The sequence below is a fragment of the Varanus komodoensis genome, unplaced genomic scaffold (genome assembly GCF_004798865.1).
Source record: "Varanus komodoensis strain SLA01 unplaced genomic scaffold, ASM479886v1 scaffold34_1, whole genome shotgun sequence".
Lineage (NCBI taxonomy): Eukaryota > Metazoa > Chordata > Lepidosauria > Squamata > Varanidae > Varanus > Varanus komodoensis.
In genome coordinates, this window is record NW_025335854.1 from 6,233,654 (window position 1) to 6,247,857 (window position 14,204).

Here is a 14,204-nt window from a genome sequence, read left to right on the forward strand (position 1 = left end):
AAGCTCCCATGCATTCCAGCTGGGATGGCTGAGGAGGCCTTTCTGGATTGCGGAAGGTGAAGTGATGGCGCTCCGGAAGAGCCTGCCATGTGTTAGGGCGAGGATGGGACCGGCCCTAAGATGCTGCAGACAGAAGGAACCTATTTCAGGGAGCACCACAAGGGAGACACTGATGTGGATGAAGCAGCTGGCACTGGGACGGTGCAGCCAGCACCCTGACGGCGTCGGCCTGGGCTGGAGAGAGCACCACTGGGACTCTGCTTCCGTCAGCAAAACGCCTTAAACCAGCACTAGACGAGAACTGCCTTCTCTAATTGCTGCATTACTCAATGAAGGCATTACATGATTAATCAGCGGGGGTCAATCTTACTTGATGGGGGCAAATTTCAATGAACAGGTCTGGGAACTATTTGCACACCTGCTAGCTTTTTAGTCTCTTCCACTGCTGCTTGTGTCAGAGAATAAAAACGCGCAAGCTCTTTTATTTCCTTCTAACACTGGACCTTCCTGCTAACCAACAGCTTAGAATAAAAGCAGGCGCCTAGCATTTTGCTCAGGGTAGTGTTACGTACACCCCACACCTCAGGGAACGAAATGCCATGAGAAAGGGCATTGATGGGAGACATCTATAATATTTTGTTCTCTTTACTGACGTACAAGAGAACACAAGGGAAACAGCAGATTCCTAGACAAGGCAATGCAGTCGCGGATCTTGCATCGAATTCCCGCAGGGCAGCTCTTCCAGCCAACTCTCATCTCTCACTGCCTGGGTCCTCTCTCTCTGGCCGAACACAAATCGCAAGAGCTTCTAATGGTTGTTTTCTGGGCCAAAATGCCAGGCAGCAGCAGCTGCGTGTGAGCGCAGACAGGAAAGCTGAAAATTATTGGGATCGCAGGAGGCAATGGGGGGGGGGGCAGATGTAGCCCATTCTTCCCCTGCCGCATTGCTGAGGAAAATCCCACTTCTGAAAAGGGGGCCACCCCTTCCGCCACCTTTGGTCTTGCGCCTGTCCCCAAAGGCCAGTTGTGTCACCTTTCCAAGGCTGAAGAGTAACTTTCTGCCACGATTCCCACCCTCCACCGAGTGTGTCAAGCAAAGCCATTCGTATGAATCGTGTCAAGTACGCACCTCTTTTGCAAATTTATAAATGTGCATCCCTCTCTGTAACTTGTTACAGAGCCATTGCAGGCCAGACAGAGTCCTCTTTTGTCCCGGTTCTTGGCACGGCACAGGCGGGCCACCCTCCTTCCCGAGTGTGTCTGTGCCATTCCATTGTAACCGAGAAGTCACTGGTAGGGATTCTACATAAGGAAGGGCAATTCATAGATCTGTGGGAAATTTCCCTCATTGTCTAGCCTGTCTCACACTCACAATATTTCTCAGAATGTGTCACCGAAAACGTACCTCCTTGGAATTTCATTCCATTGTTTGGGGCAACCAGAACAAACCCGCCCTGTCCTCTCAAGAGTGTTACACTTGCCAAACAAATCTCAGCCACTGGGAAGGAGGGGAGGAGCAACATGCAACCACTGCTCCAGATGTGGGCGATTCGGAACTGCTGGGTGGAACTGGAGGGTGAGGGGATATTCTCCCGTGTTTGACTGCAGTCACAGCGTTGCTCCGTGGGCCAACCCCCTGAGCGAAGCACAACGAACTTGATTTAGGTAAGAAGCACTGATGCCTTGCCATTCAGGCACGAAGGGCTCCTGAGAGGGCTGCCATTGTGGGAGCAGCCTTTGGAGCCAGCCCTGCTGGGAGCGGCTGTGGGGAAGCCCCCTCCCCAGCACCCCGGAGGCACCACTGTCCCTGAAGCTACGTGCAGCGGCACTACAGGGGAAGGCGGCCTCCGAGTTGCCTTGCACAGTCGCTTGGGATCGTGGCCTCTCTCTGCTCCACACTGGCGGATCTCGAAAGGGCACCCCCTGAATAAGAGCTGCTTGCGACAAGCGAGTTCAAGTGCAGGTCAGCCTCTGCAACTTGCCCTTTTCCCCAGGAGTGTGAAACCGGCCCCAAAGGAGACCTCTGCCCTTTCCAGAAGCTCCTCCTCCTTTCAAAGCTCCGCCTCTTGGAGGTGTTGTGGAGGAAGAGCCACCCTGATCAAGGCGACCGGGTGGAGGAGCTCCCTCTCACTGGCTCCTCAGACAGGGTGGATTGGCCGAGGAAAGCCGGCATGTGATGCTGTCAGGTTCCTGGCTGAAGCACCGTCTGGAGGAGCACCCACTGGACATCCAGCCAGGGGCAGAAGCCCACCCAAGGGCCCGGCCCAGCACAGTGGCATCGTCTGTCCCATGGAGATCCCACCCTCCCCCACGAGTGGCACATCCCTGCCTCATCACTGAATGCTCAACAACAGCATTCCATACAAATGCTCCTCCATCCTCAGGGAAGGGTGCTAATTTTTGGGAACCAGGTTCTAAAATGAGGAGCCAGATGGACAGAAAATACCAAATTATATGGAACAACAACACTGATTTCTTCTGCAAAGGTGAAGTCATCATTCTTGAAAGGAGGCCAGCCAGCCAGTCTACTTCAGTCTGATCTTGTCATAGAGTAGGCATGCCAGGAAAGAAAGGGTCAAACATTCTATCACATCCGCACCCACATGGACTCAGTCACTCCACACAGCAGTCCTCTTTTCCCACACACCCTTGGGACTCACACAGGGTGACTATGGTGGCTTCTCCGAGATGGACACTTTAAGAGGTACTCAAAGAACCGTATGAAGTTCGGGATTCTGCTGCATTGAAATGCTACACCGTTGAGACTAATCTATGCTCCAGCATAATAGGATTGCAGGTTTTGACTGGCTTTTCCCCACATAATTGGCTTGTTCTTCATCGCTATATACACTCCCAGAAAGCACATGTCAGGATCAAAGCACATCTTAGAAAGCCCTCTCTCAGTGGCAGTTCTCTTGTGTCTTCCATGGCGGGGCCACAAGGCACTTTTCCCAACTGCGTCTGTGTGAATGGAAAGCGTGGCAGCAGGCAGATAACCAAGCAGCTTCCTCCTCTCAAGCCCTTTTCCCCTCTCTGGTATTCCCCGAAGAGAAACAAAAAGGATAATTACCCCAAAGTATTCCTGTGAGTAAAGGCCCAGATGAACAGTCACAAGGGCAGAGCGATAGACAGATGGAAAGAAAACAGAAAAGATCAGGAAACGAGCCATCAGCAAGGAGCAAAGGAACGAGAAGGGACAGCTGTTTTTGGAAGAAGAGCTGCATTGGAGAAGGGCAGGAATCCCATCCTGCCGTCCCAGAGACTGTTCCCACCCACGTGCACTTGCTTCTCTCCCTGCAGTTCCAGGTACTCGTGGCCAATCTGCAGTTTATGTTTTTAGAATTCAGTGTACACCCAATGTGCTCATGGGCACGGGGACCAGCTCATGGGCATCTGCCAGGGTCGGAAGGCCCATTCATCAGCAAGGCGAGGCTGCAGTTCCCCGTCCTCAAAGCAAGCAGCTAGTTGGGACGGTGAACTGGTACAATTACGCAACAGCCGGGGATCCGAATCACAGATCTTCCTAATCATGTCCAGTTTGGCTCTGGGTGCAATGTGAAATCGCTCTCGGTGTGTTTCCAGATGAATGGTCCTTTCGGGGCAGAAAGCTGCAAGTGTGGAAAGATTTTAGCCCAAGGGGTTGGCAAGATTCCTTCTGCTGAAAGTCGCGTTCCCTCCCAAGAAAAGCCTTTTCTTTAAGCACGGGGCCAAGGCCATCGCTCAAGGCTTTCTTACACAGACCGCGAGTACAGGGCAGTGAAGACGGACACCCACACGACAGACATCAACAGGTTGCTCTTCCATGGCTTTCCCCCAAGGTTAGCAGGGCCCTGGAGGAGATGAGAGCTAAACATAGCGTTCCCGCAGAATGCCATTCCCAGGGGCTCCGTGAAGGGAAGCCATGGCATTCAAACATGCTTGGAAGTGGTTTGAGTTTCACAGACTGTATCAGATGAAACAGACAAAGACTGATTAGATTTTAGAGACTCGCACCTTACCTGCACAAGCCAGTGATGCTGAAATCCTAAACACTGCTTTCGAATTGGATTTGAAAGGCACAACATGTGCTTCCAAGAACAACATCGAACAACCATCAAAGGGTCAGCTTGCCATGTCATGGGGTGAAGCGACAGCCTTCTTTCCTTGCCATTTTCTGTTTTTCACTGTCTAATGTTTCTCTGATTTTATTATCTTTATTGCATTTTATCGTCTGTTTTTGTAAACTGCCCAGACAGCTTTGGCTGTGGGGCTTATAGAGATGGAATAAATAAGAGTAATAGCTGAATTTCAGACCCTCTGTGGTAAAATGGGGAGTGACGGGACAGATAAATTGAGGTGGGGTGAGGGGTCTCAGTGAACACAGGGCTCAGACTATGTGAGAGCATTCTCTTCTTCAACGGGACAGCACATGTTTACTGCAGTTACCTCCAGCCTGGTCTCCTCCAGAATTTTTGGACTTCAGCTTCCATATGTGGGTGGAAATGCAACCAGAGTTGTAGTGAAAAACATCTGGAGGAGACCAGGTTGGAGAAGGCAGATTGAGGGGCAGAGTGGGACTAACAAAAGCTGCCCCACAGCCCTCGCCAACCCTTCTTTTTCCACAACACTGCGGTCCTGTGCCTTGTACTACCCTCGCCTCCTCTTTCCACTGTCCACTTCATCATCACAAGCTTCCCTTCCCCTTATAGTCCCGCAGCTAAATCCCAGGCAGGTGATAGAATTTGGAAAGCTCCTTCAGTCAAAAGTCTCTTTGGTTCCCCCACCCTGGGAATTCCTGATCCAGAATGCCATTGGCCACACGACCCTGAACTGTATAAGAGCTCTTTCAAAGGTGAGGTCCAAGCACAGAAGTACAATGAGTAGAAAAACCACAAAAAGCTGAAAATGCTTTTCTTGGATGAATACCATCGAGCCAAACATAAAATGTGGGTGCCAGAATAGTCTCCAAGGATGTCTGTTTCTAGGTGTAATGGAATATAAACACCAGGCATTAATTAAGGTCAGAGATTATTCCAAAAGCAGCGATAGGAATTACTGCAGTTGTCCCATCGATAAATATAATGAATACGACACTTGAGAGAGACAGCAATATACATTAGCCGGGCTTCCTCACGAGGGGTTCCAAGAGCTGGCCGGTCAAGCATGCTATTTGTAATCACAATTGATTAGAGAACAAAGTGTGGTCCATGTTATTCTTAGCTACTGCCAGGTCTTCTTGGACTTATGGCCACCCTAGGAATGGAGGCCGAGCAAAACGCCCCGTACTTGCCAGCCCTGCTCAGCTCTTGCAGTCGTGCTTCTGGGTTCCTAAATCTTCTGCGACAGAGCACAATATCGTCAAGCGGTGGTGCTTGGTTCACGACATACCTGGTGGTCCGTCACCACCTTGCTGTGCCTGCTTTGGCACAGGTGAGCAGTTAGTTTCCACCCAGAGCTTCTCAGGGTGAAATGATGGGGCATTTCAAGCGTGGGCACGACTCATGCTGCCATCTCAAAATAGAACTGAGGCATGTTGAGCACCCTCAAGGTGCTTTACTTGAGCATTTGGGAGCTCCAGTTCTTCCAGTGCAATTAAGGAAACTTATGTGCAAGCCATTTTCTTTATGTGGGACAGATGAGAAGTCCTCTGAAGATTAGCATTGCTGAAGACAGAAGTAAAATAAAAACCCAAGCTATGGAGGCTCTTTTAACATCCCAAGCACTATTCCCTGCATGATCTGAGATTTCTTTTGCCATTGGAAACAAAGATCCACTCAGAGAAAGATGATGATCATATAATTTTGTCTCAGTGGGAGGCAAACTGGACTTCTTTGAGATCCTGTGCTCCTTAAGGTGGAATCCTTTGCATGTTTAAACAGAAGAAGCCATACAAGTTGTCTCAGGATGCCAAAACCATCATGGCAAAGAACTGTAGGTCTTTCTTCCGTCTGATCATGCAGCGGAGTGAATGCTTCAAGGCTTAAATGGGCACTTCGACTTATCTTCTTTTGTATAAGGATCTGACTCCATTAGTATTTACACGTTAGAGCGTTTAGTTCCCTGATACTTCAGTGACTGCTGGTCTGACACAGCCTGATAGAATTGGAGGCAGGATGGTTATTTCCCAGAGAATTAGGCAATTAACTGCAGTGGCTTGTGAGTCCTTAGCTTATCATCTGCACAGGCGAATGCGCATGATAATTATGTCAGCCGTCCCGAGGCGTTAAGCGATGGGACGGCATATAAAAACTCCTAATAAATAAATAATAAATAAAATAAATATAGCGGGTTGGCAGACAGAGAGCATTTGGATCTGCATGTGCCTTCTGCAGAGAACCCCAAAAACTCTGCTTGGAGTTGGCAAGAGTTCCAGCTAGAAGCCAAAAATTAGCAGTCTGCGTTGGAGGAATGTGTGGAAAAGGAGTATTTGAACAGGAGGGTTCTCGGTATCCATCAGGGCCATTCCACCCACTGGCCCTTGGTCTCCGTTTGTAACGTTCTATCTTTCTTTATTTGCGTCAGAAGTACTGTAGATGCAATTACAAAATGTTTGTATCTCTAGATGATTTAAGATTATGAAATCCATAATTTGGGTGCTCACACACAAATCACAGTTCCATGGATACGCCCTGCTTCTTGTGGCTTTTTCACTCTTTGTACTTCCTTGTAATGAACCTCTTTTTCTCTGATTAAGGGGTTGAGCACAGCAGGGAAAGGCCCTCCAGGGAGAACACTTACGCCAAGGCGAAGGCCATCAGCGCTCCAACCACCACGATGAAATCCAAGATGTTCCAGAGATCCCGGAAATAGGAGCCATCTTGCAGTATCAATCCCTGATCGATCATCTGCAGAAAAGGTGGGGACAATTTAGTCCTAGGAATGGAAAAAACCTGCAGCACATGGCAGCCACCATTTCTCCCCACTGCCTGGCCTCCATCCAAAACGCCTTTGGAATAAAGCTGTGTCGGGGTACATTCCACGCTGGAGCCGGTGTGTGTGAAAAATGGCAGAGCGTAGAGTGTTGCTACTATTCATTTATTTAGACAAAACATTTGTATGCTGCCCAATTGTGCCACAACACCTCTGGATGGCTCACAACACAGGATAAACATAGTAAAAACCATAGTGTATTATATATTAAAAACAACAAAAAATACAGTAAAATATACAAAACAAAGGTCTATGGCAATTAGTTATTAAAATGATTTTTTAAAAGGAAGGTCTTTGCTTGGAGCCGAATGGAAAGTAGGGAAGGCGCCAGGCAGACCTCCTTGGGGAGAGCATTCCAGCTGTGAGGAGCAGCTGCAGAAAAAGCCCTGCTCCTAGCGGCCACCCCTCTCACCTCCTGACGGGAGGCTCACACAGGGGCCCCCCTGCACAGACCTCAAAGGTCAGGTAGGCACATCTGGGTGCAGGCGCTCCCTAAGATAACCCGGGCCTAAGCCATTTAGGGGTTTCCAGGTCAACATAAGCAACTTTCTCTGCGGTGGCACCCCACTTATGGAATGCGCTCCCCAGAGAGGTCCGCCTGGTGCCGTCGTTATTTGTTTTTCGGCACCAGGCTAAGACCTTTTTATTCAAACGATATTTTAACAATTGTTGATTTGATTTATTGGTTTTAAAATATTGAGCCAGGATGTATCCAGATTTTATATGTATCCATTTGTATGTGTATTTATTTATGATGTTGGAAGCCGTCCCGAGGCTTATGCGAATGGGACGGCATACAAAAATCCCAAATAAATAAATAAGCAAGCAAGCACCTTGAACTGGACTCGGGCTAATGGTGCCCCTATCAGAGTGAAAAGGTTAAGACCACCAGTGTGAGACTACCAGTTCACCACCAGTAAGCAGCACCCCAATTCTCCCCAGTTCTCCTTCCCCACATTGAGAAATTGTCCCGGTCCTTTTCCCCATAAGTGGGGTGGGGAAGATATGGACGTCATCTCACTTCAGCCCACCCCTACGCACAATGGTATGTCAGAGCTGGCTATCTGCTGAGCATCCCGTGGGCCAATGAGCAAAGAGACCGTCTTTGCTCCTAGTGAATCAGCGCTCTTGGAACAGGCGCTCCTGCAGCCCTCTTGCAACCATGTTTTCTCAGCAATCACCAAGAGGCAGGCCCGTTTTGATATCAATGAAGTTTTTTACAAAACTGAACTCACAGTTAGTCCAAAACAAAACAATACCTTAGAGGATTGCTTATATAATATCTGCAGAAGCTTTCTGAATACTCTGAAGCACCATAGAAAAGCGAAGACCTGTTATTATTTACTTTTACTTTTACTACTAACTGCCTCTATTTGGCTTGAACCAAAGCAGAGTGGGTGTAAAAATGGAGCTGTTACTAGGCTGTTGAGACATGTGACAATTCCATCTCCTATGCTATTTTCATCCCTGGAGGAAACTCCTTAGAATCAGATTCTTACATCTGTTGGACATAGTCGACAGGGAAAGTGGTAGAGCTGAAGCAAAAAAAGCAAGAAACCATGACAAAATTATAGTGTCTGCAGCTGCCATCTTACTTTACCCAGAATTCCTCTGGTTCCTGACAGAATGCATGTTGGGGTTGGGGCCCCAAAGCACTGTGGGAAATGAAGCTGGGAGCACTTCTCTTTCTCTTGTTTAAACAGAAGGATGTAGGAGCTGCTGTGGAGGGCCTCTGGGGCCGTGGGAACTATTTATCCACAACTGGACTATTTGGGCAACTTGATCAAGGACGCCTCTGCAGATAGCTAGTAGGCATGTTGGCTAAATGGAAGCTCAGGGTCCAGAGATGTTCTGCTCTGGACTCCAGTCACTGAGTGGCGACTGGTTTGTTCGTGGCTCCACTGGAAGTCTCCAGTCGTCCTCTGCTGAAAACAGAATTGATCAACCAGGTTGTCCTTCAGGTTGATTCAACAGGACTTTTCTTGGGCACAGAGGCTGTGGCTCCCTCCCTCCCCAGGCCTATGACACCATATGTAATCCATATCTGCTTGGCATTCGTAGGAAACAGTCCCAAGGTAGATGAGCCTCCAGGCCAGACATTTATAAAAATGCCAATGTTGCTTCCCAAGCACCAATCTGGTGCCTAATTTTAGAAGTTCTCCTCTGTGGGAGTAACGTTTGAGACATTACTGGGATGCGCAAAAGGTTCTGCTGGAATAAAAAGGAAAGGGGGTGTATCCGACTTTATCTTTCTATTCAAGAAACTGCTTCGCATCCTCTTCTCCTTGGGGCCAACACTCTCCACCCACAAGGAGGAACTCATAGAACTTGTCAGTCTAAACCGAGATCACACCGACAGTTCAGTGAGAGCGCATTTTGATTTTTGGGAGACTCGGCTGTGGGCAGAGACAGTGAGACTGTGGATGAAATCCACTTTTTATGTTCCCATACGCCTCAGCAGTAGCCCCCTCCAAAGAGCAAGTCTGGAGCCTGGAAAGGGAGCAAAGGACAGGAACAAACTCTCCAGATGTTTCTCAGGAATTTTAGGAAAAACCATTTCCTTTCGAAGAAGGCAGGGAGTGGAGAGCTTCTGGGGCACTGCTGGAGGTCCCTGCAGTCACCTCCATCAGGGACTTCTGCACAAACTCCAAGAGAGGGAGTGAGAGAGGGATGGAGGGAGAGGGTGCACCTGCCATCTTTATCCACGGGCTCCACAAAACTGGCCCCAGGCCTGCAAGCTGCCAGTCAGAAAAGCAGACTGCAGTCTGCGCCTGGACAATTAAGGCAGGTGAGAAGCAGGAAGTGGGACCAGCAGGGCTGGCAAGCCAGGGAAGGCCTGCAAGAGTAAAGGAAGCACAGCCAAAGGAAGGGCGGACAGAGCAGGGAGCAACTTGCGATGTGCAGGTGTACGTGGAGGTGCCAAGCCGCACTGCCCAAGGCGGCTGGCAGGAAGGGCAAGATTTTAGAGGGGGAGGAAAGAGCCGGACGGGGGTGTTGCTCTCACTCAGCAAGGGCACGAGATGTCCCTTGCATGCTCCTTAGCCCAAGAAGGTCCATGAGGCCACCAGAGAGCCGCAGCGACCCCAAGACGTGGCTCCAAGTTCTTGCAAGGCCTGACTGGGACCAAAGTCCCGAGCACATGCCCCGTTTTTTGGAAGGATGCTTCACCAAGGACGATCCTGGAGAAACGGTTGGGGGACAGCCCTGAGAATGCTTCCCCGAGCCAGCAGGTGGCAGCACCTGGAAGCCGCCAAGGCTCGGCCATCCATTTGCTGAGGAGGGATGGAAAAGTGCTCATTCGAGCAGGCAGCCTGCAATCTTTGCACTGATTAATGCCAACACTCCCTCCGGTTTCTTACCTTAATTACCATCTCAAAGGTGAACACTCCGGTGAACACATAGTCAAAATACCGCAGGACCTGCAAAGAGGAACGAGAGGCAGGAGGAGATATTTATGCTGAGCACTCTCACATATGTAAGCAGCAGCCGAGTGAGGCACTGGAGCTTTTTTTTAAGCCAACTGGTCAGGAGCCTCATCTTGTCCACAGGGGTGTTTCTGCCACCTTATCTCACTCCAGAAGCCCCAACTAGCATCTGCACATGTTTCCATCAAGCCCTCCCACGGCATGCATCTAAGTGGCCCTTTGAAGAACATCGTTTCCTGGCAGGGATGATGGATGGCTAAGATTTTCCAGACGGGTGGCAGCGTAAGTCTGTTGGGCCAGCCCCCGCCTCCGAAAGTCTTGTTATCACCTTAAATAGGCTCGCTGATTTATTATCATGCAGGCTTTATGGACACGCTCCACGTCATCAGATGCATTGGATGCATCTGCTCAGCAAAGCTCTTAAAATGTGAAATCTCGAAGGGAGGAAGGGAGGGCAACCTTGATCCTTGCACTGAAGGAGAGGAAAAACACGAAAACATGCATTACCATCTGTCCAAAATTACTTCTCTGTCCTGGCTCATCTAAGCTTGCTTGAGCCCAGTGGTTCAGCCCCATGAAGAGGCCAGTATTGGCTGGAGGCAGTGGAATTAAAAAATGGAGGACCCTCCATCTCAGAACCTGGTCCACTCCTCTTTATCACAGCACGGAGCTACACACTTAGCTCTTCTGCATGAACCAGTTAATCTACCTAATTGACTAGTTTTTCCGCAGATGCAGAATCTCTATAAAGATCTTTCCTGCAATGTAACCTCTAAGTGGTGCAGTGCTCTAGTGGACTGGTATAAACACACTTGGAGGAAAATCTGTTTTCGTTTGCTGTCACAAATGCTGTCTCACTTATCATGCTCTTGCCATTCCCTCCTTATGGGTTCTTTAAATGGCATCTTGACCCTCCCGCTTCGCTTCATATTTCTGAAAGCCAAAGAAAACACTTTCCCCATTTATGTCTGCCTGCTCCCTGTGACTCTGCTGTGTGCTTTCCGCCTTATGGAGCAAAGGCTTCCCTCGCCCAGCATTCTCTTCCCAGAGGCCAACAAGATGTCTCAGTGGGATTCCCAGAAGCTGGATATGAATAAAATTTAGCGCCCTCCTGTTCCTCTTCTCCGGCAACTGGTCTACAGAGGCACACTGCTTCTGGAACTGGAAGCCGCGTGGCCACTGACATATCCCGCTTTCTTTTTGAGGCCATCCGGAAGCGACTGCTGCAGAGGTTCTATGAGGTGCGAGCGGCAACTGCCAGAAGTCAAGCCCACACAGGCAGCATTCATATCCTTTTAACCCACTTGCTATCAAGCTGGGAAACGCCATTTCCAAAAGCCTGCTTCCCATTGTGTCTAGGAACAGATGACCCGGAAGCCTCGGTTTTGGGAACGGTATTGCTGTGACTTCCCGATTCCTAGGCAACCCTGCCCGCACCACCAGCAGCAGGACTTCCTCCAGGCTAATTCGCTGCTCACAGTGGCTAACTAATTACTGCCTTTAGGACCAGAGACAGGAAGCTGAGACCAAGCACCAAGCTGGCTCAGCAGTACAAATGCTACCTTATTATATTTAAAGCAAGGCAAGTCAAATGTTTCCAACTCCTGCAGTACAGAAGGTAAAAATAAGAAGCGTGTGCATCCCCACCCACCGTCCCTGCTCTCAGCTACCCCCTCCCGTTCCATCTTCTTTCTTTTTCTCCCCCCGGCTATTTGTGTCCTGTTCTTCAACACAATTTTGTTTCTTCGCTGTTCATCCATCGCCTTCCCCCAACTTCAGGCAGGACGTGGGCCTGCAGCAGGGCCCGTGCCACACCACCACCCAAAGGAGACGAGGCACGGCAGCCAGGAGAGCCTCCGGGAACCCGAGGCTGGGGCGCAGCAGGCCAAGCTTCCCGATTCTCATTGCACCTTCCGGGTCGTGCCTTCAGCCTAGTTCATGCAACTCGGAAACCTGTCCTGGTTTGATGCAAAAAGCCTTCACCATGCTTCCTCTTGGCTTCACCTGGTTTTTAAATCACAGCTCATTAGCTCTGGCCGCTCTCTCTTTCTTCACTGAGAAAATACTGGCCTATCCTGTCCCCAGCATCTCCTCTCTTTTCTAGTTGAAAGGCTGGACTCACCGGTCCATCAGCTGCGGACCATGGCCAGCAGAGTCTCACTTGGCCCCTAGCTGGTGGGCCTGGTGAGTGGCAGCCACCCTGCCCATGAGGGCTGCCTCAGAGTGGACGGATACAGCTACCTTCCTCCCAGCATGCAGTAATCTGCAATTACTCCATAGGCTGATGCATGTGGAGGTGGGCCTTGTGAGAACTTCCAACCTGGGCAACCACAGGCCCGAAGGCCAGATGGTCAAGACAAGCTTTTGCACCTGTGTGTGCAAAAGCCAGGCTCTACCATTAAAGGTGGCCTAGAAATAATTTCAGAAGGATAAACTGAAAGAACACGGAATAGCAAGAACCACCGTGGGAAGACTTCCAACTGCGACAGCAGAGCAATGCTGCTTTTCCACCTCTTGCTATGAGCAGTGGCACAGGATCGGAGGAATCGCATGGTACAACCTCCCCTGGGCTGTACCATTTAGGTACTGGTGTGCCAGGGAGATGGTTGGGGAAGGACCATCTTTTACACGCCAGGAAAATCCCAAGCGCAATCTGAAATAGCTCAGCCAGGCAAGAGTTGTGCATTTCCTGAACATGCAGGTCAACTCTCGGTTGGACTGCAACGTGGGTATGTGCGTATAGGCTGGCGTTCATTTACATGAGTCCCTCGCGGCAAGGCAGAACGGTCAAGAAAGAGTAATCACTTTGTTCCTTTCCGAATTGGTCAGGACGGGGTCCTCCGCGGCTAAGGCGATGCTGCTTGCCGCGATTACCAGAAGGATGCACATTTCGAAATAGCGCAGGTTGACGATGTAATGGCAGGCCCTTCGGATCCTGTCAGAAAAGCGAGACGAAGCGGTCACCAAAACTGCCGATGGTCACACACAATTCCAGCCATCTAAAATACCGTCAAAGGTGAAGTTGGCCTGATGAAACTTTTCAGGGTCGTTCTCGTGCACGTCCGCCAACCTCACACCCAGCCCTTCCCTCACACCCAGGAAAATTCCCCACCCACCCCAAACTTCCAGGGTAAAATTAAAACAGATGTTTCCAAGTCTCTTCGTTTTGCCATGGTTGACTCCCCATTTAGAGTCCGTCTCTGTCGAACGCCACCTTCACCTTTGAGAATAATTATTTCTCTTGCCAGAGGGATGCGAATGGCACGCTCCGAGTCTGTGTTTCCGTAGAAACCCACTGGCATTCTTCAGCGAGAGCATCTGCCGTGCTGGACCAGCTTCCCAGTATGACAGCTTGGCCTTGAATCTCAGGCACCCTTTGCAATAAACTGCACCCCACTAAGACAGATGGGGCGCACAGTGGGGAGCAAAGGAAGACCAGGGTCACGTCACGGCATTCTCTCAGAGAACAAAGGGCACGCATGTGGGTCCTTCTGCCATCGTCACGGGGCTTTCCCTTTTGATGTGGCCAGACACGTTTCCCCTGGATCTCAGTATTCATGCATTTATTATTAAAATTTATATACTGCTTTCCATCCCTGTGGGATTTATCAGCAAAGCTAAAGAGCTCACTGGCATTCCTAGGAATTTCCTGTTTTTATCTTTACAACAGTTCCGTAAAGTAGGTTAGGCAGATACATATGTCTACATATGTATGCACGAATGTGTAGAAACTGACCAGATAATTTTTGTTATTTTTAACAATCCATAAATATGGTTGAAATTAAGTAGAAATAGCAGCAGCTCTAACTCTTAACCCAAAACAACAGCTGAGTGATGATTTGAATCTATGTCTATTTATTCATGTTCATA

At 49.5% G+C, this 14,204-nt stretch overlaps 1 protein-coding gene across 1 annotated transcript in view; it reads right to left on the bottom strand.

The window, feature by feature from the left end:
* Positions 1-14,204, bottom strand: part of CACNA1E (calcium voltage-gated channel subunit alpha1 E) — a 228,082-nt gene that overhangs the window by 46,556 nt on the left and 167,322 nt on the right. The window contains 4 exon segments of the mRNA XM_044439166.1: positions 3,071-3,082; positions 6,718-6,824; positions 10,269-10,328; positions 13,140-13,269. Coding sequence (XP_044295101.1) covers positions 3,071-3,082; positions 6,718-6,824; positions 10,269-10,328; positions 13,140-13,269 — 309 coding nt within the window.